The following is a 25110-nucleotide window of genomic DNA, read 5'->3' as shown; positions in this document are numbered from 1 at the left end:
CCATCACACACACACACACACTGCCCCTGCCCCTAAACCTACCCATCACACACACACACACACACACACACTGCCCCTGCCCCTAAACCTACCCATCACACACACACACACACACACACACACACACACACACACACACACACACACACACACTGCACCTGCCCCTGCCCCTAAACCTACCCATCACACACACACACACACTGCCCCTGCCCCTAAACCTACCCATCTCACACACACACACACACACACACACACACACTGCCCCTAAACCTACCCATCACACACACACACACACACACACACTGCCCCTGCCCCTAAACCTACCCATCACACACACACACACTGCCCCTGCCCCTAAACCTACCCATCACACACACACACACACACACACACACACACTGCCCCTGCCCCTAAACCTACCCATCACACACACACACACACACACACACACACACACACACTGCCCCTGCCCCTAAACCTACCCATCACACACACACACTGCCCCTGCCCCTAAACCTACCCATCACACACACACACACACACACACACACACACACTGCCCCTGCCCCTAAACCTACCCATCACACACACACACACACACTGCCCCTGCCCCTAAACCTACCCATCACACACACACACACTGCCCCTGCCCCTAAACCTACCCATCACACACACACACACACACACACTGCCCCTAAACCTACCCATCACAGGACGCATTCTGCGTTTTTACATTTTCAAAAAACATCACTTAGTCTGATTTATGAGATGTTTTCCTCATGGGGACCTAAAAATGTCCCCACAAGGACGAGGATTTCGGATATTGCTATCTTTGTGGGGACATTTTGTCCCCATTACGTAGGGATTACCAGTCCCCACACACACACACACACACACACACACACACACACACACACACACACACACACACACACACACACACACACTCAAACCACTGCTTAACACTAGCCCACCAATGCTTTATTATAGTTAGCTTTATATTAAATAAATTATAATATATTATTAATTTATTTTATTATATTTATTTATTATATTATTATTATTATTAATAGTGAGTTTTAATGTTTGATTTTATTTACGTTTAGTATTAGTGTATGGTATATAGTAGTTATATACTGTAGTTTTTGTTTTTGATATTTAAATATTTATTTTATCTATATATTAAGTAATAAATAAATGAATAGTATTTTATATATAATGTTAATTTTATTGTTATATAAGATATTTTTATTAAATTAGTATTTACTTTTTAATAGTTCTTTTATATTATTATTTATTTTATACTTTTACTTTTATTATTTATAGTCTTTAAATATCAAAAAACAAATACTAAAACTATATATTGTATCTATATATAAAATAAATAAAATTTATTTTATATAATGTTAATTTAATGATGTTGTTATATATGATTTATATGAAAAATGTAGTTTTTAGTACTTACCTTTTTATAGTTTTATTTTTTATTTTTAATAAATATTAATTTAAACATTATTTTTTGTTTATGATTTTTAACAATTTTTAATTTAAAATGTTGTATCATCACAATATTATATATTATACTTTTTTATGTGATTTCATTTACTTTTATTATTTATATTTATAGTTTTAGTATTTGTTTTTTGATATTCAAATATTTATTTTATCTATATTAAATTAATTAAATGTATTTTATATATAATGTTATTAAATATGATTTTTTTTAATGATACATTTTGTATTTTTAATAAATATTAATTGAAACATTCTTTTTCACATATATTATTATTATTTATTATTATTATTATCTTATTTTTAATGTGATTTCACTTTTATTATTTATAGTCTTTATATAGTTTTAGTATTTGTTTTTTGATATTTAAATATTTGTTTTATCTTTATATTAAATAATAGTTTTATAGTTTTTATGATGTCATTTAAGGTTTAGGATTTATTGTTTTTATATAGTTTTAGTATTTAATAGTAAATTAAACTAAATATTTACTAAAACATTTAAAAATTTGTTCTATATTTAATTAAAATATTTATTATGCTTTACCGTATTATTTAATTTAGTTTTAGTATTTGTATTTTTATGTTAAAAATGAAACTTTCTATATGAATAAATGTTATTTTTAATTTGTTAAATTATTAATGCTGTTTTTATTATTTTTATAAATAATATAAAATATTTGTTTTCCTTTTTAAAATAATTTATTTTTATACAGTTTTTTTTGTGTGCACTTTAATACAGTCCAGTGAAATGAAATGATGCTGATCTATAGAATGTTAGTCTGCATTTCTCATGTTGTGGTGTGTGTGTTGTGGTGTGTGTGTGGTGTGTGTGTGTTGCAGGATCCCCGGGGCTGTGTGGAGCTGCGGTGTGGTTTTCAGCAGTGTCTTCAGTACTGGCAGCACCCGTCTCTGCCCTGGCTCTCTCTCTTCCCACGGATTGGCGCAGAACGCAAGTTCTCTGGCAAGTGTATGCCGTGGGCACAGGACGCAGCGCTGCAGCAGAGCCTGATGAGCGACTGGTAAGAACAGTCCTTCCAGAAAAATGCAGCTTTTTTTGTGATTGTTGCGGGCAAAAATCCTTGATTATGCGGCACGTTTTCTTAAAAAATGTGATGAAAAATGCGGGATATTTATGCAATTTTATTAGGGCTGTCAAAAGATTAATCGCATCCAAAATAAAAGTTTGTGTTTACATAATATATGTGTGTGTACTCTGTTAATTATTATTTATATATAAATAAATAAATAAAAACACACAAGCATGTATATATTTAAGAAAAAAAATTTTTTTTTATATATAAAACATTTATATTTATATATATTATAGATTATATAAATGTATATACATGCAAATATTTCTTAAATATATACATGAATGTGTGTGTATTTATATATAAATAATAATTAACAGAGTACACACACATATATTATGTAAACAAAAACTTTTATTCTGGATGCGATTAATCGCGATTCATCTTTTGACAGCCCTAAATTTTATACAATAAAATTGCGGGAACTTGCAAAAACTGCGGTTTGATGAAAAGGCACTACATCACAGAAAGTGCTGGGAATATTAAAGTTCTCATCTTGTTTTATTGAAGACCTTAATAAACACACGGCTCAAATTTACAAAACATTGAGTCAAACAATTTCTGTAGCTTTACAAAAGGAATATGGCACAACTTCTGAAAAAAAAAAAGAATAAATAACTTCCTGTTTTACAGAGGTAGTTTTACAAAACAGACATTTGAGTGCTTCCAATGCACAAAGTGCAATCTCTTAAAGGGTTAGTTCACCCAAAAATGAAAATTCTGTCATTAATTCCTCACCCTCATGTCGTTCGACACCCGTCAGACCTCCGTTCATCTTCAGACACAAATGAAGATATTTTAGTGTAAATCTGATGGCTCTGAAATAGGGCTGTGCAATTAATCGAATTTCGATTTCGATTTTGCCTCCCAACGATCACCAAAATAGTACAATCGAGAAAAAACGATTATTTTGCCGTGTTCAGTTTTGCAAGAACACTCTTATTTTGTCTTGCGTTCTGAATGAAACGCACACGCGCTCATCCGCCCCTCCCGAAGCCACAAACTTTCTCAGATCGTGAGTCTCGTGTGCATATCATCCGCTGGAATTTAAAAACTCGGCGCGAGTAAAGATGGCAGAAGAAGGGCAGTTACAGCAGCGTTTGGTGAGCAAAAAAAGGCTAAACCAACTCCGTTGTCTGGGAACAGTTTGGCTTCGAGGAATCGGACTACGAGCAGAAACATGCTACGTGCAAGATTTGCTACATATAGTGGCTGCGACGCAAGGGAACACTACGAATTTGTTTAACCACTTGAAAATTAAACAGAGTGACCTATGACAATCTAATAAAGAAACAAAAACTGACGAGAGCAGGGGAGCTGTGTAAGCGTCCTTTTTTCCCCTCATATTTTTCAAATAATTCTCTCTTTGTAAACTTTGTTTAATGCATGCGAGTGCTGCCGTATGTTTGAATATGACCAGTCGTTTTCACCGTCGTCACCCGGGTTTAGTGCCAGAAGACGTGAATGAGAAGCCGCGCGCTGTGAGAAAATGTGTCTCTGTGCGTTCATCCGAGAGCGCGCACACGTCTCTCAGCGCGCAAATATTGAGTTCTCTTTCAAGTCTTGCTCTTGAACGGACAAACTCACACAAAACGTATGTCAACATGTCCATCTTGATGAGTATCCTAGCAGACATAGTCTGTATATGCCTTAAGTGAACTTTATACAGTCGATAAAGACGGCGCATATCCGATCCGGATTGAATAGCTTTTGCAAGTTTAATAGGATTCATCTTTAATTTATGCACTCAAATATGCAATGTTATTTTACATTTGATACATTTCTGTACCTGAAAACTAATGTTAGACATACCTGAAAAGCATATCTAGCCGAACCATATTGTTGATCTTATTTATTTGTGGTTATCATTTTTACGTGAATACTTTTGTACTTTGATTTGAATATATGTTATATTATTTATTTTAATAGTTCAAAAAGTACAACAAATGTTACAATTTCAATTGAATTGTTGAAAGGTGTGTTTTTAATAAATACAACACATTCCCAAAGTCATGTGAAATAATCGTGATTTCAATATTGACCAAAATAATCGTGATTATGATTTTTTCCATAATCGAGCAGCCCTACTCTGAAAGGCCTCCATTGGCTCAATGCACGGTTCACTCTCAAGACCCTTAAAAGGCACTAAAGACGTCGTTACAAAGTCCATCTCACTACAGTGGCTCTACAATAACTTTATGAATCGGCGAGAATAGTTTTTGTGCGCAAAAAAACCCCTAAATAACGACTTATATAGTGATGACGATTTCAAAACACGGCATCATGAAGCTTCGAAGCGTTATGAATCAGTGAATCGATTCATGATTCGGATCGCGTGTCAAACTGCCAAACTGCTGAAATACGTGACTTTGGCGATTCAAACCGCTGAATCGACTCAGTGAAAAAAAACAGCTGTTATTTTTGTTGGCCAATGGGAATTTGCGAGCTTCGTCATGGTTTCAGCGATATCTGGGTTTGCAGCTTTTCGATGACGTTTACGTCGGGTAATTACGTCACTTCAAAATGTTCCCATGGCAATAGGGGGAAATGGCGGCTCTTGTGTGAAGTAAACAAGCATTTTTCAACTTTCTGCTAATATATATGACTGTTTTGCAACGAAAATGCAGGGATTATGAAATCATGCTAGCCACGCATATTTTTCTCGCGGAAATGGGCAATTTACGTGGCGAAAGTGCGGCATATTTAAAAAATGCGGCCCCCGCATAAATATGCAGACTTTTGCTAATTATGCATAATCACGTTTTTCTGGAGGGACTGTAAGACAGAGGTGTGTGTGTGTGTGTGTGTGTGGAGGGGTGGATGGACTGGTAATCCCTACGTTAAAGATGGCAATATCCGAAATCCTCGTCCTTGTGGGGAAAACATCTAAATCAAACAAACAAACTTATAAAATAAGTGATGTTTTTTGAAAATGTAAAAATGCAGAATGTCTCCTAGGGCTGTCAAAATTGCTCAAAAATGACGTTCGAATATTCCCTCTAAAAAAAGCACGAATATTTGAACTATTCGAACATCTGGTTGCGCATTTTGTCAATGACGCGCATTACGTCAATAACAGGACAGATTAATACAAAGAGACATAACTAGTTGGATAGGTAGTCTATTTAAGTTTAAACATATTTGACAACGTATTACCTATACAAAAACAAGTAAATCAACTAATGGCCAAGATCGCAGACCTCACTCTCTCTCGCCCTCACCCTCTGCGCATAACGTTTTAAATGAACACACACATTTTGAGTGCTGATCAAGCAATTTAAGGTTGCGACTCTTGTCCCAAATATAGCAGGCTTCATTCAGTGATTGAAACAAATATTAATTGAAGTTTTACTGCATATTGAACGCTCGAGCGAGCTGTGCTGTGGTAAACCTGGAACTTTTCCTTGACATGAAACGGTAAATAATCAAACCAGTGGAAGCAGTGCATTTATCCTTTATTCATGCAATATCTATTCAGTCAGTACAGTAGCCTACACTTTAGTAATGTTTCTTTTTAACGTTAAATAGGGTACCTCGGTTCCATTGCTTGACAGAACTCCCTGAAACCTGCCCCATCCACGACACTGATCGCTCTCATGTCCTTACAAATGAACAAAATTAATTTCTCCGTTATGGCCTCTTGTTATGTTGCAGAAAAAGAGCTTGTGGCGGGCGATGCAAAGTAAGGCTGGTCCAGTTTGCACATACAAATGAGTTGCTTATGTTTACAAAATGAGCCTACAAAAGCATAAACAAGCCCGTTTAATAAAGAAAAGTTCACGAAAACTCACGGAAGTGTTTAGTGAAATTAGGAAACATTTAGATATCATAAATTTAGTTGTATAAGTTAACGTTACATTTCTACATGCATTTTGTTCTCATGTCACAAGTAATATCAAGGTTTATTTTGATCTGTTTTACATGATTCTTCTGTAGTGTGGTTTTCGGTGAAGTGTACTAAAATAAATATCGTCACCTGTGTACATTAGCCCACTTCTTCTCGACGCTTTTTCCTGAAGGTTTATAGAACAATTACTCAGAGTCGCCATCTGTCGTTTCAAAGAAAAGCACAACGGCGAGCGTGTCAAGTATAAACACCTCGTCCGTTTGGGGAGGAGCGCGCGCAGTCAGCGGAGCCAGGCCAAAGTACACAAGGCTTCAGGCGCGATAGCGCCCACTCGCAAAGCAGACAGCCACGCCTCTACTACCGCGGGCGTTTTTTTCCCCCACATTTTTTTATTTATTCGAATATTAATTTTCACCTTCGAAATTCGTTTTTTAAAAACTATTCGAATATATATTCTAATTTAGAATATTCGTTTACAGCCCTAATGTCTCCTGTGATTGGGTAGGTTTAGGGTGTGTGTGTGTGTGTGTGCGTGATTGGGTAGGTTTAGGGTGTGTGTGTGTGATGGGTAGGTTTAGGGTGTGTGTGTGTGTGTGTGTGTGTGTGTGTGATGGGTAGGTTTAGGGTGTGTGTGTGTGTGTGTGTGATGGGTAGGTTTAGGGTGTGTGTGTGTGTGTGTGTGTGATGGGTAGGTTTAGGGTGTGTGTGTGTGTGTGTGTGATTGGGTAGGTTTAGGGTGTGTGTGTGTGATGGGTAGGTTTAGGGTGTGTGTGTGTGTGTGATGGGTAGGTTTAGGGTGTGTGTGTGTGTGTGTGTGTGTGTGTGTGTGTGTGTGTGTGTGTGTGATGGGTAGGTTTGGGGTGTGTGTGTGTGTGATGGGTAGGTTTAGGGGCAGTGTAAGGGGATAGAATATATACGGTTTATACAGTATAAAAAACATTACGCCTATGGAAAGTCCCCATAAAACATGAAAACACGACGTGTGTGTGTGTGAAGTTCAAAAGCATCTGCCACATGCATGAACATAGACAGCAGCCCTTTGGATTCTGGCATCTGTGTTGATTGACATTGCTGATGTGTGTGTGTGTGTGTGTGTGTGTGTGTTGTAGGTCTGTGAGTCTGACGTCTCTCTACAGTCTGCTGAAGGCCCGGCTGTGTCCGTTCTTCTACCTATGCTCGTATCAGTTCACTGTGCTCTTCAGGGCGGCTGGTCTGAGCGGAGCTAAAGGCATCACTGCACTGCTGTCGCCCACCACCAGAGGGCTGAGAGAGGCCATGAGGGCCGAGGGTAAGAGACACACCAACCACTGCTGTGCTGTTACACACACAATTAGGGATCGACCGATGTGGATTTTTTAGTGCCGATACCGTTTTTTTTTTTTACATCAGCCTTAACCGATGACTGATACGGGCTGCCGATTTTCTTGAGCCGATATTTGGAGCCGATACTGCTTTTACACACACACACACACACACACACACACACACACACACACACACACACACACACACACTGCCCCTAAACCTACCCATCACACACACACACACTGCCCCTAAACCTACCCATCACACACACACACGCACACACACTGACCCTGAACCTACCCATCACACACACACACACACACTGCCCCTGCCCCTAAACCTAGCCCTCACAGGAGACTGTGCAGTTCACTTTCTGTGAAAACAAACTTGTTCTGTGATTTATAAGCATTTTGAAAAGTGAGGACATGGGGAACGTCCTCATATTTCACCCTCTTTTTGTAATACCTCTGTCATTATACACATTTGTGTCCTGATATTTCACAAAAACATGCCCAGACACACACGCACGCATATATACACACACACACACACACACACACACACAGACACAGACACAGACACAGACACAGACACAGACACAGACACAGACACAGACACAGACAGACACACACACACACACACACACACACACACACACACACACACACACACACACACACACACACACACACACACACACACACACACACACACACACACACACACACACACACACACACACACACACACACACACACACACACACACACACACACACACAGACAGACAGACAGACGCATACACACACACACACACGCATACACACACACGCATACACACACACGCATACACACACAAACACATTTACAGACACACACACACAGACACACACACAGACACACACACGCATGCGCATACACATACATACGCACACACATACTCATACATATACACATACACACACACACCCACAAACACATATACAGACACACACACACACACACACACACACTCATACATATACACATACACACACACGCATACACACACAAACACATTTACAGACACACACACACACACACAAACACACACACAGACACACACACGCATGCGCATACACATACATACGCACACACATACTCATACATATACACATACACACACACACACACACATGCGTACACACGCATACACACACACACCCACAAACACATATACAGACACACACACACACACACATGCATACATACGCACGCACACATGCATACACACATACATACGCATGCACACATGCATACATACACACACATACGCACGCACGCACTCACATGCATACACACACACGCGCACACATATACACACACATACGCACGCACGCACTCACACACATACACACACACACATACAGACAAACGCACACGCATACACACACTCACACACACACACGCATACATATACACACACATGCATACACAAAAATACACACGCATACACACACACACACGCATGCGTACACACGCATACACACACTCACCCACAAACACATATACAGACACACACACACACACACATGCATACATACGCACGCACACATGCATACACACATACATACGCACACACACATGCATACATACACACACATACGCACGCACGCACGCACTCACATGCATACACACACACGCGCACACATATACACACACATACGCACGCACGCACTCACACACATACACACACACACATACAGACAAACGCACACGCATACACACACTCACACACACACACGCATACATATACACACACATGCATACACAAAAATACACACGCACGCACGCACACACATATACAGACAGACACACACACATGCATACACACACACATACGCCCACGCATATACGCACACACACAAACATATACAGACAGACGCACACACATATATATATATATATATATACACACACACACACAAACATGCATACATACACGCACACAAACGCATACATATTCATTCACGCACACACACACTCAGACACTCACTCACTCACTCTCTCACACACACACACGCACTCAATACACACACGTTATGTGAACATGCACGTTTATTTTGGATGTGATTTAACCGCTAAGTTTTATATTAAAATAGTAGTTATTAGTATAGTAGTTATATAGTTTTAAGATATTTAAATATTTATATTATCTTTATATTAAATTATACATTAATTCAATGTATTGTGTGTATATTATTAATGTTAATTAATAATTTAAACTCGCATAACAAATAACACATTCCTTCCGGTCTTATGGTGGAGTATATTTCTCTATACTTTTCCCTTTTCCTGATGTTTTGCTTTTCAAAATGTCTTGTTTACTATAGTAAATGACTAATAAGGCAAGATGCATTCAGAAAAGTGTGCATTAGTGATTTTGCCACTATTAGTGCTGTCTTTCCCTGTGTGGAGAGCACTGTAAAGTGAAGTATGTCAGTGTTCGTGCTGGCAGAAGCGGTGTTCAAGCGTGATCTTTGTGTTCAGGGATAGAGTTCTCCCTCCCTCTGCTGGAGGAGCGCAGGAAGAGCAAAGAGCCCGGGGAGAGCGGTCAGCAGACGGACAGCCAGCACACTGTGTGAGTACATGACCGCTGACAACAGATGCGCTTCGGTCTGCTTTGAATACTGATCAACACGTTTCTCATCTTTCCTTTTTCTAGATTAAATGAGAACAGTGAAAACGAGGAGGAGGAGGAGGATGATGATGATGATGACGATGATGGTGGGTTTTCTTGGCTGAAGGAGATGGGCGTCCAAGACAAGATCAAGAAACCAGATGCCATTTCTATCAAACTGTATCCTTACAGCTCTTTATATAAACGTGTGTGTTGTGTATACACTATATATATATATACTCACCTAAAGGATTATTAGGAACACCTGTTCAATTTCTCATTATCTAATCAACCAATCACATGGCAGTTGCTTCAGTGCATTTAGGGGTGTGGTCCTGGTCAAGACAATCTCCTGAACTCCAAACTGAATGTCAGAATGGGAAAGAAAGGGGATTTAAGCAATTCTGAGCGTGGCATGGTTGTTGGTGCCAGACGGGCCGCTCTGAGTATTTCACAATCTGCTCAGTTACTGGGATTTTCACGCACAACCATTTCTAGGGTTTACAAAGAATGTTGTGAAAAGGGAAAAACATCCAGTATGCGGCAGTCCTGTGGGAGAAAATGCCTTGTTGATGCTCGAGGTCAGAGGAGAATGGGCCGACTGATTCAAGCTGATAGAAGAGCAACTTTGACTGAAATAACCACTCGTTACAACCGAGGTCTGCAGCAAAGCATTTGTGAAGCCACAACACACACAACCTTGAGGCGGATGGGCTACAACAGCAGAAGACCCCACCGGGTACATCTCCACTACAAATAGGAAAAAGAGGCGACAATTTGCACGAGCTCACCAAAATTGGACAGTTGAAGACTGGAAAAATGTTGCCTGGTCTGATGAGTCTGGATTTCTGTTGAGACGTTCAGATGGTAGAGTCAGAATTTGGCGTAAACAGAATGAGAACATGGATCCATCATGCCTTGTTACCACTGTGCAGGCTGGTGGTGGTGGTGTAATGGTGTGGGGGATGTTTTCTTGGCACACTTTAGGCCCCTTAGTGCCAATTGGGCATGGTTTAAATGCCACGGCCTACCTGAGCATTGTTTCTGACCATGTCCATCCCTTTATGAGCACCATGTCCCCATCCTCTGATGGCTACTTCCAGCAGGATAATGCACCGTCACAAAGCTCCAATCATTTCAAATTGGTTTCTTGAACATGACAGTGAGTTTACTGAACTAAAATGGCCGCCACAGTCACCAGATCTCAACCCAATAGAGCATCTTTGGGATGTGGTGGAACGGGAGCTTCGTGCCCTGGATGTGAATCCCACAAATCTCCATCAACTGCAAGATGCTCTCCTATCAATATGGGCCAACATTTCTAAAGAATGCTTTCAGCACCTTGTTGAATCAATGCCACGTAGAATTAAGGCGGTTCTGAAGGCGAAAGGGGGTCAAACACAGTATTAGTGTGTGTTCCTAACAATCCTTTAGGTGAGTGTAGTAAATCTAATGATTCAATGAGCCTCAGTGGTTCTTGCATGTCAAGCAAACACTCAAACCAAAGATGATTCAGACATCAGATATAATGCTGAAGTATGAACCGTTTCATATGTGACACACACTGTAGTGTCTTCGCCCTGACTGCTCAGTGTGTGTGATGTGTTCCTTAAGTCGTGTCCAGTCGTAAGGAGCACAGAGAGGTGCGATTGGACCACAGACCCGAGTCCGTGGTGTTGGTGGAGGGTCCGAACACCTTCACGCTGCTGAACTTCCTCATTAACTGTAAGAGTTTGGTGGCCGGAGCCGGTTCTCAGGCGGGACTTCCTCCAACACTCCTGGCCCCTACAGCCTTCAGAGGGGCCACACTGCACTCACTCAAGGTACGGGGCCTCGGGTTCGTCTTGTTGTTGGCGTCAATTATTCACACTAATGTATTTGCATAATTATTTTGGGAACGCTTTTCCTCAAGTTCCCATTAGTTAATGCATGAAAGGGATAGTTCACCCAAAAATGAAAATTAGCCCATGATTTACTCTCCCTCAAGTCCTAGGTGTGTATGACATTCTTCTGTCAGACGACTACAATCAGGGATATATTAAAAATGTCCATATGTCATAAAAGTGCATCCATCCATCATAAAAGTGCATCCATCCATCATAAAAGTGCATCATAAAAGTGCATCCATCCATCATAAAAGTGCATCTATCCATCATAAAAGTGCATCCATCCATCATAAAAGTTCATCAGTCCATCATAAAAGTTCATCAGTCCATCATAAAAGTGCATCTATCCATCATAAAAGTTCATCAGTCCATCATAAAAGTTCATCAGTCCATCATAAAAGTGCATCTATCCATCATAAAAGTGCATCATAAAAGTGCATCTATCCATCCATCATAAAAGTGCATCCATCCATCATAAAAGTGCATCTATCCATCATAAAAGTTCATCCGTCCATCATAAAAGTGCATCCATCCATCATAAAAGTGCATCTATCCATCATAAAAGTGCATCCATCCATCATAAAAGTGCATCTGTCCATCATAAAAGTGCATGTATCCATCATAAAAGTGCATCCGTCCATCATAAAAGTGCATCCGTCCATAATAAAAGTGCATCCGTCCATCATAAAAGTGCATCCATCCATCATAAAAGTGCATCCGTCCATAATAAAAGTGCATGTATCCATCATAAAAGTGCATCATAAAAGTGCATCTATCCATCATAAAAGTGCATCCATCCATCATAAAAGTGCATCCATCCATCATAAAAGTGCATCCGTCCATAATAAAAGTGCATGTATCCATCATAAAAGTGCATCATAAAAGTGCATCTATCCATCATAAAAGTGCATCTATCCATCATAAAAGTGCATCCATCCATCATAAAAGTGCATCTATCCATCATAAAAGTGCATCTATCCATCATAAAAGTGCATCTATCCATCATAAAAGTGCATCTATCCATCATAAAAGTGCATCCATCCATCATAAAAGTGCATCCGTCCATAATAAAAGTGCATGTATCCATCATAAAAGTGCATCATAAAAGTGCATCTATCCATCATAAAAGTGCATCCATCCATCATAAAAGTGCATCTATCCATCATAAAAGTGCATCTATCCATCATAAAAGTGCATCTATCCATCATAAAAGTGCATCTATCCATCATAAAAGTGCATCTATCCAAGCAAAAGGACATTCCCAAAACAAATGATCAACAGTTTCAGAAGAGGCTTCACAAAAAGAGCAGGAAGTATCAATATCGCTTCTACATTTCTTTAAAAAGTACTTAACTGGATAAAATCTTTGAATAATTTTAATAGGATATTTTTATAACTTTATTTGTTAGAAAGAATTTCTGAGGAAGTGACCAAATATATGCCATTTAATGTGACTAAGAAATGAAGGAAGGAATCGAAGTAACAAGGTCCAAAAATAATGACCTGATTTTATAGTTGGATTTATAAACTGAAAAACAAATAGAACCAACTACAGTGGATTCAGGGCTAGGGGACTAACAGAAGTCACTGTAGCACTATTATGGTTTCTAAACAGCATACAGATTTCCTAAGAGATGGCCTTGAAAACTATTAAATTCTTTACTAGATACTGGGAATTGGTATCTTGAAACAATACTTAAATAAATTACCATCACTATCAAACAGCTGGTTTACTAACATCACTCCATTATTGAACCAGTTTTCAAGAAATAAAGACTTCCTCTTATGTAGAATATTACAGTTGCTCCAAATTAAAAAATTGTGTGGCGAGAAATTATGCTTGTAAATAAGTCACCAAGCCATAAGCATTTGCTGATGATAATTGGAAAGTTTGACTGGAAGTTTACTAACTGAATAATTGCACATTAAAAGGAAATGTATGCCTCGTAATGGAGCAGATATATCTTGGGATTATACTCCAAATAGAAGATTGATTGTGAAGGAAACATTTAAACCAATTCATTTTTAAGGTATTGTTAACAGAATCAAAATCAATTAAATCTAAGCCACTTGAATTCTCTATTATAAGAATTCAAAATAACTGATTTTCTAACATAATGAGTTTTATTTTTTCATAGAAATTTGAGCAACATTACATCAATCAACTTGCAAGTAGATTTATCCTCAGATAAAGACTGAGCAGCATAGGAGAAGCGGGAAATCCCTTCTGCTTTAGTAAGCAGAGTTCTGCCTTTTCAAAGATAATCTCTTAAAGGGTTAGTTCACCCAAAAATGAAAATTCTGTCATTAATTCCTCACCCTCATGTCGTTTGACACCCGTCAGACCTCCGTTCATCTTCAGACACAAATGAAGATATTTTAGTGTAAAGCTGATGCTGAGAAAGGCTTCAGATTGGCTTCCATTGGCATTCAGTACATTTACACTCACAAGACCCATAAAAGGCACTTAAAACGTCGTTACAAAGTCCATCTCACCACAGTGACTCTACAATAATTTTACGATGCGACGACGAGTTTTTGTGCGAAAAAAAAATCAAAATAACACCTTTATCCAGCTTGTTCTTGTCTTCCGTGTGTGCCTCCACGACGCATGCGCGAGAATATGACGCAGATCCGGCGTTCGGACACATGACCCAGAAGAGATTTGTTTACAAGCAGAGGAAGACGCGCGTGTCTCAGCTGTTGAATTCTACATTGATCGTGCTTTAGGTCTCAGCGTAGTTCTCAAAATGGGGCTTAAGTGTGCATTTCATGGATTCCCGAACGCCGGATCTGCGTCATATTCTCGCGCATGCGTCGTGGAGACACACACGGAAGACAAGAACAAGTTGGATAAAGGTGTTATTTTGATTTTTTTTTTTCGCACAAAAACTTGTCGTCGCATCGTAAAATTATTGTAGAGTCACTGTGGTGAGATGGACTTTGTAACGACGTTTTAAGTGCCTTTTATGGGTCTTGTGAGTGTAAATGTACTGAATGCCAATGGAGGCCGATCTGAAGCCTTTCTCAGCATCAGCTTTACACTAAAATATCTTCATTTGTGTTCTGAAGATGAACGGAGGTCTGACGGGTGTCGAACGACATGAGGGTGAGTAATTAATGACAGAATTTTCATTTTTGGGTGAACTAACCCTTTAAAGGGTTAGTTCACTTTCAAATAAACTTTTGCTTATAATTTACTCACCCCCTTGTCATCCAAGATATCCATGTCTTTCTGTCTTCAGTCGAAAAGAAATTAAGATTTTTGATGAAAAGATTTCAGGATATTTCTCCATAAAATGGAAATCAATAGACTCCATATGGTTAAGGTCCAAATGAGAGGTTCAGTGCAGCTTCAAAAGGGCTTTAAACCACATCAGACGATCAATAAGGGTCTTATCTAGCGAAACGATCGGTTTAAGTTTTATAAGCACAAATGCTCGCCGTGCTCTGTTCAGTGATGCGCGCTCGTGACGTCACGTAATGCACAATTACGTTGAAAAGGTCACGCTAGAATGAGCGGAAGGAGGACCGTATCCACATATTCAAATGTCTTTGCGCCTGTGTCTAGCGTGACCTTTTCAACGTAATTGCGTTTTATGTGACGTCACGAGCGTGCATCACTGAACAGAGCAAGGCGAGCATTTGTGCTTATAAAACTTTTTTTTTTTTAAATTAGCGATCGTTTCGCTAGATAAGACCCTTATTGATCGTCTGGTACCGTTTGATGTGGTTTAAAGCCCTTTTGAAGCTGCACTGAACCTCTCATTTGGACCTTAACCATATGGAGTCTATTGACTTCCATTTTATGGAGAAATATCCTGAAATCTTTTCATCAAAAATCTTAATTTCTTTTCGACTGAAGACAGAAAGACATGGATATCTTGGATGACAAGGGGGTGAGTAAATTATAAGCAAAAGTTTATTTGAAAGTGAACTAATCCTTTAACAACCTGAGTTTTCTCCAAAACTGAACTTAAATTAATCTGACATCTTAGTTTTAGCAAAAGTGTGTGAATGGTTTTGGCAAGCATGTAAATACTCTCTTCTTCTTCTTCTGTGTGACAAGCGAGTGTCAGAAGTGTAAAGTGCCGCAGCACCACCTTGTGTAGCGGGAGCTCCATCTACTGAATGTGCACGTTCACTCTGCGCATCGCCAGTGGAAATCGCTTGGGTGTGAACACTCGAGACGCGCTGAAAAACACTGGCGATAAGTGCACGCGATAATCGTCCCGGTGTGCACAGGCCTTAAAGGGTTAGTTCACCCAAAAATGAAAATTCTGTCATTAATTACTCACCCTCATGTGGTTGGACACCCGTCAGACCTCCGTTCATCTTCAGACACAAATGAAGATATTTTAGTGTAAATCTGATGGCTCTGAAAGGCCTCCATTGGCACAATGGCACGGTTCACTCTCAAGACCCTTAAAAGGCACTAAAGACGTCGTTACAAAGTCCATCTCACTACAGTGGTTCTACAATAACTTTATGAAGCGGCGAGAATAGTTTTTGTGCGCAAAAAAACCCTAAATAACGACTTATTTAGTGATGACGATTTCAAAACAAAGCATCATGAAGCTTCGAAGCGTTATGAATCACTGAGCCGATTCATGATTCGGATCGCGTGTCAAACCGCCAAACTGCTGATTCGACTCACTGATTCATAACGCTTCGAAGCTTCATGATGCCGTGTTGTGAAATCGTCATCACTATGTAAGTCGTTATTTAGGGTTTTTTTGCGCACAAAAACTATTGTCGCCGCTTCATAAAGTTATTGTAGAACCACTGTAGTGAGATGGACTTTGTAACGACGTCTTTAGTGCCTTTTAAGGGTCTTGAGAGTGAACCGTACATTGAGCCAATGGAACTAAAATATCTTCATTTGTGTCTGAAGATGAACGGAGGTCTGACGGGTGTCGAATGACATGAGGGTAAGTAATTAATGACAGAATTTTCATATTTGGGTGAACTAACCCTTTAACGTTCCACCACTTATGTCCTGCCATTGGTTGTGCGGGACCTTTTATTTTGAAACACACAGCCGCTCCCATTCTCTGTCGTCATTAGTTTACGATCCATTTAATACGTTATTAGATAAAACTGTTAAACAAAGAAAATAAAAGGTAGCATTATTACAAATGGAACCTTATTGTAAAGTGTCTTTGTCTTTGGTTTTTCCAGGCCCGTGCTGTGAATGTGAAGACTCTGGTGAGGACGGGCTATCAGGACGTGTGTAGTCTGGAGGTGACTGGTCCCATCATGCCCCACACACTCCATGCGCTGACGCAGCTCCTGAGACCCGCTCAGAGAGGAGAGTTCTCCGTCGGTCTCTACACCCATGAGCCCACGGCCGTGCTCAACGTTCCCATCGGCCAGAGCTCGGAACCGCCGGTGCGTCTGACCGCTGTCTGTGTGTTGTGCTACATGTACACCGGGAAGAATGTGGTGTAGGATTTACTCTGAAACCATTTTTACTAGGGATGCACGATATTGGATTTTTGCCGATATGCTGATATTTTTCAACTCATTCTGGCCGATGCCGATATCGATACCGATATATGTTTATTAGGGATGCCACAATTCTCAATATAATATTGAACCGTTCGGTACGGCATTCACGGTTCAATACGCGCTTGTGAATTGCGGTTTTTTCGGTTTCGCATTTAATTAATTATTTTTCTACAAATTCTATAATTTGCCTCCATCCCAATACTGAACAACGCGACATACATTCACTTCACACGTTAGTGGTAGAGTTATACTCACGGAACACAAGAGTTATTCACAATCACCAGAGTTCATTTTTTGCATGCGTTTTAAAGCCTTGCCGGTTTCATTCGCGTGCGCGGTTTTAACATGCGCTTCTCCAAGCGCGCGCACTAAAAGCCTGTCAAACACGTGAATACTGAACTAAGTAGTCTTACTGCGTTAATACTGTCAAATACACACAAGGTTAACATAAACACAGTTGGTTATGTCTAAAGTGAAAGTAAAATCGCAATCGTGTCTGTATATTAGATGTGTAGAGGTCTTAAACTGAAAGCAGCGCAGCCTATAGTGAACACGCGGTCCTTAAAGGGACATTTCACCTATAAAATTGTCATTATTATAACCGTGGACTAACTGTATTGTTGCATCCCTAATGTTTATTTTTTCCATTTGTTTGGAAAGCACCATTTTGAGCAAAAAAAAAATTTTTCATTCTGGTTTCAGATTTCTGAGGTCTCCTTACTAAAAGGACCCTTGTTAAAAATAAATTAATGTTAAAAAAAGTTATTTTTTTAAAATAACAGTATATTAAAAGCGCTGAAAATAACAATAATAAAGTCAGTAATTTTTCACCCCAGACAGATGCAGTTGTAACCTAAATATTTTATTTTTGGATTTAATGTTTGTTCACATGAAGTGGGGGTGGCAAGGGATCAGCTGATGCTGTATTTAGCTTCAGATAAAAACATTAACAGTTATTTTAGAGCTCCTTGGATTATTTTTCATCATCCATTTCATAAAATTTTATTACAGATTAATAAACTGTATGTAAAAGTATTTAATTTGCAAGTGTCATGCTTGTGCTTTGACATCATTACTGCTTTATTTATTCAGAAAAAGAAGTAACTTCTATTTATTTGTGTATTCTACTTTTCATTTTATTACTGTAACAACAGCGCAGGCAGGCTATATATAACATTCTCCCAGTCGGGCACTAGGACCTGGAGGAGCTTCTGCTGCTGTAGAGGCTGCTGCGTGCGCTAGAGAGTGGGGAGACGCGATTGTGCTTGTTTTGGGCTAGTTTTGTTGTGAAAACCTGGAAATCCTGCATTGACTCACAAATTCAAGGCAGTATTTAAAAACTGTCAATATAAATCACCATACATGCAATGCATTTGCTTGTTTTCACTTGAAGAATGGCCACACGGCTGACGTGATCTTATCGCTATTGCACTCCTTGCACATGTGAGTTATTGCAGGTGCATATCAACACGTTATCATATCGGCAAGGCATATCGACATCATTTTTTCATATCGGCCAATGCCGATTTTTATATTTTAAGCGTTTATCGGCCGATTCCGATGTCGTGCCGATAATATCGTGCATCCCTACTTTTTACTCAATTTCCAGTCATTAGGGGCCAAGAACCGAAGGTGAAACGGTTAGATTTCTTCTTCTTATTATTATTATTCCGCCATTGAAGGCTATGGCAGCCCATAGAACCGCTTGCGGTAAAGTTATGAAATTTGGCACACTGATAGAGGTCTGGCCCAACATTAACCACACCAAATTTGGAGTCTCTAACTCAATCCCTCTAGCGCCACCACCTGTCCAAAGTTTCACTCATGTTTATGCTAATAACTTTTGAACCATAAGGGATAGAGACACAATTTTTTTCTTCTTCGATTCCTTGACTCTAGCCGAGTCGATTGCACCATCTGAAGTCATTTTCGGTCATGAAAATGTTCCCGCCATTTTGAAATTTCCGAAAAGCCTACTCCTTCAAGACCGTTGCTCTGATTTTCACAAAATTTGAACCAGATCATCTTCAGACGGTGCTGACAAAAAGTTATGGAATTCAAGTTGATTCGTCAAAATTGTTTTCGATTAAACGCGTGAGCAAATTTTACGTAGCGGTTGCAAAAATACACTTAAGGCTATATCTCTGCAACGCTTTATCGTATTCAAACCAATCTTGGTACATGTCATCACCAGCGCAGCGCCACCTACTGGTCCGGAGATACGAAATTTCTATTTTTGCTTCTAACTTCTGAACTGTTTGTCCAAAAATCATAAAATCATGGTCTCGTTAGATTCGGGACATTATGCTGAGTCGACTGATATCCAATTGTACCATATCGGACATTTTGAATTATGTGCTACAATGCTGTATTTTATGAACACATGAACGGATTGTTACGAAACTCGTTATGGGTCATCAGCACCATGCCCTAAAGGAGCCTGAGAAGTTTCGAAACAGCGCCACTTAGTGGATAATTTTTTTTCAAACGCTTATAACTTTGGGTGTGATTTGACTTATTTTCATGGGAGTAACTTTTTTCGTCTCCTGAATCATTGCCAAGTCCAACAATACCAGACTTGCCAGGTTTTGGCGTATGGTTTGTGCAGCGCGGTAATTTAGCACTTATAAAATGTTAGCTGATATCTTCGAAACCATAAGTCCGATCGAGACGAAACCAGCGTCAGAAGTTCGGAAAAATCGGTTGATAGCTAATCGCTAATGCCCAAATGTCAAAATAGTAAGAGTCATTTGTTTTTCATATAAAAAAAGTGCCCACAAAAATGAAAGTCAGGCTATATCTCCGCAACGCTTTAGCATATTCGAACCAAACTTGGTGTGTGTTATGACAACCATGACCTGAGGCTGCCTGGAGCGTTTCGGCGCAGTGCCATCTAGTCGTCCAGAGATACAAAAATGTGATATTTTTAATTATAACTTCAGAATGCTTTTAGCAAAAAATCTGGTCTCTTTAGATTCGGGCCATCACGCCAAGTCATACGATATCCAATTTTACCACATCAACCATTTTGGGCGTCGGCCATTTTGAATTTAGTCAAAAAGTGCTATATTTTATGAATACATTGGCGTATCATTACGAAACTCTGCATGCGTCTTCGGCACCAAGCCCTGACAGTACTCAAAAAGTTTCGGGGAAGCGCCAACATGTGGACAAAAGATTTATTTTTCGAAAAATGCTTATAACTGTTGATTAAATTTGACTATTGTCGTAAAACAATCGACTCCTTGGGTCATGCCAAGAACATAGATTCCAATTTTATCATATTTGGCCAAACTTCCTGTTCGCCATTTTGATTTCCTTTACAAACCTACTTTTTCGAAAACCCTTTGTCTGATTTTCACCAACATCGAATCATCTTCAGACCATGAAAGCAAAAAGTTATTAATTTCGTGTCAACAGACAAAACCGTTTTCATATCACGCAGCGACGAAGTTGAGGCAGGATGATAAAATGTCTCTTGAGGCTGTATCTTTGCAATACTTTGGCTAGTTTGGTGTCATTATGTCAGTGTTATTGTCATCTCTCTCTGACCACACCACATCAATTTTGTAACTGCGCCACCTATTGGTCAAAAGTGATAAACCATTAAATCATATTATTAGTGACTATATATTAGATTTTTTTCTGCCATTTTGCCTAAAATCATCTTAATGCCTTTACTGGCTCATTGTTGCAGTTGGTCTGACCCTCTCAGCCATGTTGGCGTGTCTTATTGGCTTCTTTGCACTTGGCCTCGTTAATGGTATTTTATAATATTTTCACTAATAATGTTCCCGCCATTTTGAATTTTCTGAAAAGCCTACTCCTCCTAGGCCGTTGCTCTGATTTTCACTAAAATTGAACCAGATCATCTTCAGACGGTGCTGACAAAAAGTTATGGAATTCAAGTTGATTCGTCAAAATTGTTTTCGATTAAACGCGTGAACAAATTTTACGTAGCGGCTGCAAAAATACACTTTAGGCTATATCTCTGCAACGCTTTATCGTATTCAAACCAATCTTGGTACATGTCATCACAAGCATGACCTGAGGCAACATGCAGCGTTTTGGTGCAGCGCCACCTACTGGTCCGGAGATACGAAAAATTGCTATTTTTGCTTATAACTTCTGAACTGTTTGTCCAAAAATCATAAAATCATCGTCCCGTTAGATTCGGGACATTATGCTGAGTCGACTGATATCCAATTTTACCATATCGGACATTTTGAATTATGTGCTACAATGCTGTATTTTATGAACTCGAACAGATTGTTACGAAACTCGGTTTGGGTCATCAGCACGATGCCCTAAAGGAGCCTGAGAAGTTTTGAAACAACGCCACCTAGTGGATACATTTTTTTCCCCAAATGTTTATAACTTTGGGTGTGATTGACTTATTTTCATGGAAGTAACTTTTTTTTTGTCTCCTGAATCCTTGCCGAGTCCAACGATACCAGACTTGCCAGGTTTCGGCGTATGGTTTGTGCAGCGTTGTAATTTAGCACTTATAAAATGTTAGCTGATATCTTCGAAACCATAAGTCTGTAGTCTTATCACTAATAATTACAAAGAATCGTCAAGTAACTCGTTAAACAAACCCCCGTTTGGGAAACTTTGCTCTACTCAATTTTCAGTTTTGCACGCTGTTTATAATTGACATTTCTCTCGACGTCCTTTATATAGTGTGTGTGTGTGTGTGTGTGCTCCAAAAGGTCTCATGCTCTGGTCTCTTCTTCTTTCCAGGAGTGTGTTGTACAGGATCTGGGCAGGTGTGGCCTACAGCAGAGCTCTGTTCAGCAGCTGGCGGCGCCGAGCATGCTGGGAAAGTGTGCGCTCCGACAGCTGCACATGAGGGACTATTCGTACAGCTGGAAGTCCTGAGCTGCCGGACGTCTCCTCTCCTCATGAACAGGCCAGGCCTATTAATATCTCTTGGCGTATCAGGCGTCCTGTGACGAGTGCAGGAGATTCTGCTGCTGTACAGCTTCTAGTGCACGTGAACATTAGAGTCAAATTTGGCATTTTAAGTCTCCGTTTTAATGCAGTGTTTTAGATGATGTGTTTTAAAGCTTAAGTTTTAATCACCGATTCCCTCCTGAAGAAGTGCGCGTGTAATCCTGTCAAAAGCTCTCATGGTAATATTTCAGACTGTTGAAGTCCAGTGTATTATTCACACTTGTATGAATGTGTAATATTAAATGAGTTGAAATATTTCCCGCTTTATGTCTCATAATGATGTCACAGATGAGTGCAAAACACACGATTTCTGAGCGTCCGGCCGGCGGGGGAAAGAGTGAGGGGTCGGCTTTATTGATCATAAGCTGATAACCACTGCTTATTACATGCATCATTTGTTAATAAATGAATGGACATGAAATATTGATTTGAGTGTAAAATACTTTATTGTAGTCATTTTCTTTTTTTGTTGTTTGTGGAAAATCAAGTTAAAGTAAATGGTACAAAAAGTGTGTATATATATATTATAAAATAAAACACATACATACATACATATATATATATTAGTGCTGGGCATCGATTAAAAAAATTAACTAATTAATCACACTTTTTTTCTGTAATTAATCGCAAGTTTTTAATATTTTACGTTTTTAATATTTTGATATTGTAATCATTTCAGTTACTCTCCAAATTAATGTATAAACAATTTAAAGACAGCATATTTTAAATATGTGTTGTATTGTCATATTTTTATGAATGAAGGCCAGTATCACTGATACTAAAGTCTCTATGAAACATTAATGACGTTACATTATAACTGAAAGCTCCCAATTTCAACATTTATTAGGCTTTAAAAAAAACAACTTTTAATTTAAGTGAACTTAAAACAATCTTTACATAAACCCAAAATAAATGTTATATTTACCCATGGCCTTCCCTGTTATACATATACAGAAATGTAATAGTTATCTTTCTTAACTGCATAAATAATAAATTAAATATAGATGAATCATCATTAAAGCAAAAATTTTCTCTGTTCCCGTTGTTCTTTGATGAACATTAATGACATCATCATCAGTGCTACTGTCACTTTAAGAACAGCCGCGGATCTCATTTCCTCACAACTCTTTAAGTTCATTAAGACGTTATTTAACTAATTTAAGACTCTAATATGAGAATACTCAAAATCCTCTGTGTTATTGTTTGTTCAAGAGCAAAAGAGAACTCGATGTGAGCAGGAAACTGACGCGAGTCTATCTATGCGTCGAGTGTGTGTGTGTGTGTGTGTCCCTTGATTAGCTGACATGAGACGCATCCACACAGACAGGACACACACACACACACACACACAGGACATTGGCATACAGCGCGTTCTCTTGTGTCTTGTCACGCTTGGGAGCGTGATGATCATGTAATGCTAAGCAAAAATGGATATAAAAACGGACGCTGCGTTATTTGCGTTAAATATTTTAATTGCGTTAAGCTGAAAAAATTAATCGCCCGCGTTAACGCGTTAATTTGCCCAGCCCTAATATATACATACATACATATACATACACACATATATATACATATTAAATAAAATAATATATATAATATAAAAATAAATTACTGTGAGACACAGACACACAACACACACTGAGTCTGTGGCACACACACACACACACACACACACACCAAAACACACACACAGAGTCTGTGACGCGCACACACAGAGAATCAGTGTGTGTGTGTGTCACAGACTCCGTGTGTGTCACGACTCTGTGTGTGTCAGACTATGTGTGTCACAGACTCAGTGTGTGTGTCAGACTCTTTGTGTGTGTTGTGTGTGTGTGTGTGTCACAGACTCAGTGTGTGTGTCAGTGTCTGTGTGTCACAGACTCCGTGTGTGTCAGTGTGTGTGTGTGTCACAGACTCTGTGTGTATGTTGTGTGTCAGTTTGTCTGTCACACACTCAGTGTGTCTGTGTGTGTCACAGACTCAGTGTGTGTCAGTGTGTGTGTGTCACAGACTCCGTGTGTGTGTGTGTGTCACAGACTCAGTGTGTGTGTGTGTGTCAGACTGTGTGTGTCACAGACTCAGTGTGTGTGTCAGTTTGTCTGTTACAGACTCAGTGTGTGTGTGTGTGTGTCACAGACTCAGTGTGTGTGTCAGTTTGTCTGTTACAGACTCAGTGTGTGTGTCAGTTTGTCTGTTACAGACTCAGTGTGTGTGTGTGTGTGTGTGTGTGTGTGTCAGACTCTGTGTGTGTGTGTGTCACAGACTCAGTGTGTGTGTCAATTTGTCTGTTACAGACTCAGTGTGTGTGTCAGTTTGTCTGTTACAGACTCAGTGTGTGTGT

General features: G+C 39.3%; 1 protein-coding gene across 1 annotated transcript in view; it reads left to right on the top strand.

The window, feature by feature from the left end:
- donson (DNA replication fork stabilization factor DONSON) overlaps positions 1-23195 on the top strand; it is a 28687-nt gene extending 5492 nt beyond the window's left edge. The window contains exons 4-10 of the mRNA XM_079812353.1: positions 2356-2534; positions 7563-7741; positions 10287-10377; positions 10462-10596; positions 12041-12239; positions 17484-17693; positions 22557-23195. Coding sequence (XP_079668479.1) covers positions 2356-2534; positions 7563-7741; positions 10287-10377; positions 10462-10596; positions 12041-12239; positions 17484-17693; positions 22557-22694 — 1131 coding nt within the window. The 3' untranslated portion in view covers positions 22695-23195. The remainder of the gene's footprint in view (positions 1-2355; positions 2535-7562; positions 7742-10286; positions 10378-10461; positions 10597-12040; positions 12240-17483; positions 17694-22556) is intronic.
- The last annotated feature ends 1915 nt before the right edge of the window (positions 23196-25110 follow it).

Source organism: Gobio gobio, assembly GCF_949357685.1.
Source record: "Gobio gobio genome assembly, chromosome: 3".
NCBI classification, from domain to species: Eukaryota; Metazoa; Chordata; class Actinopteri; order Cypriniformes; family Gobionidae; genus Gobio; species Gobio gobio.
Note: the sequence above shows the minus strand (reverse complement) of the source record. Positions and strands in the feature narration are given on the sequence as shown.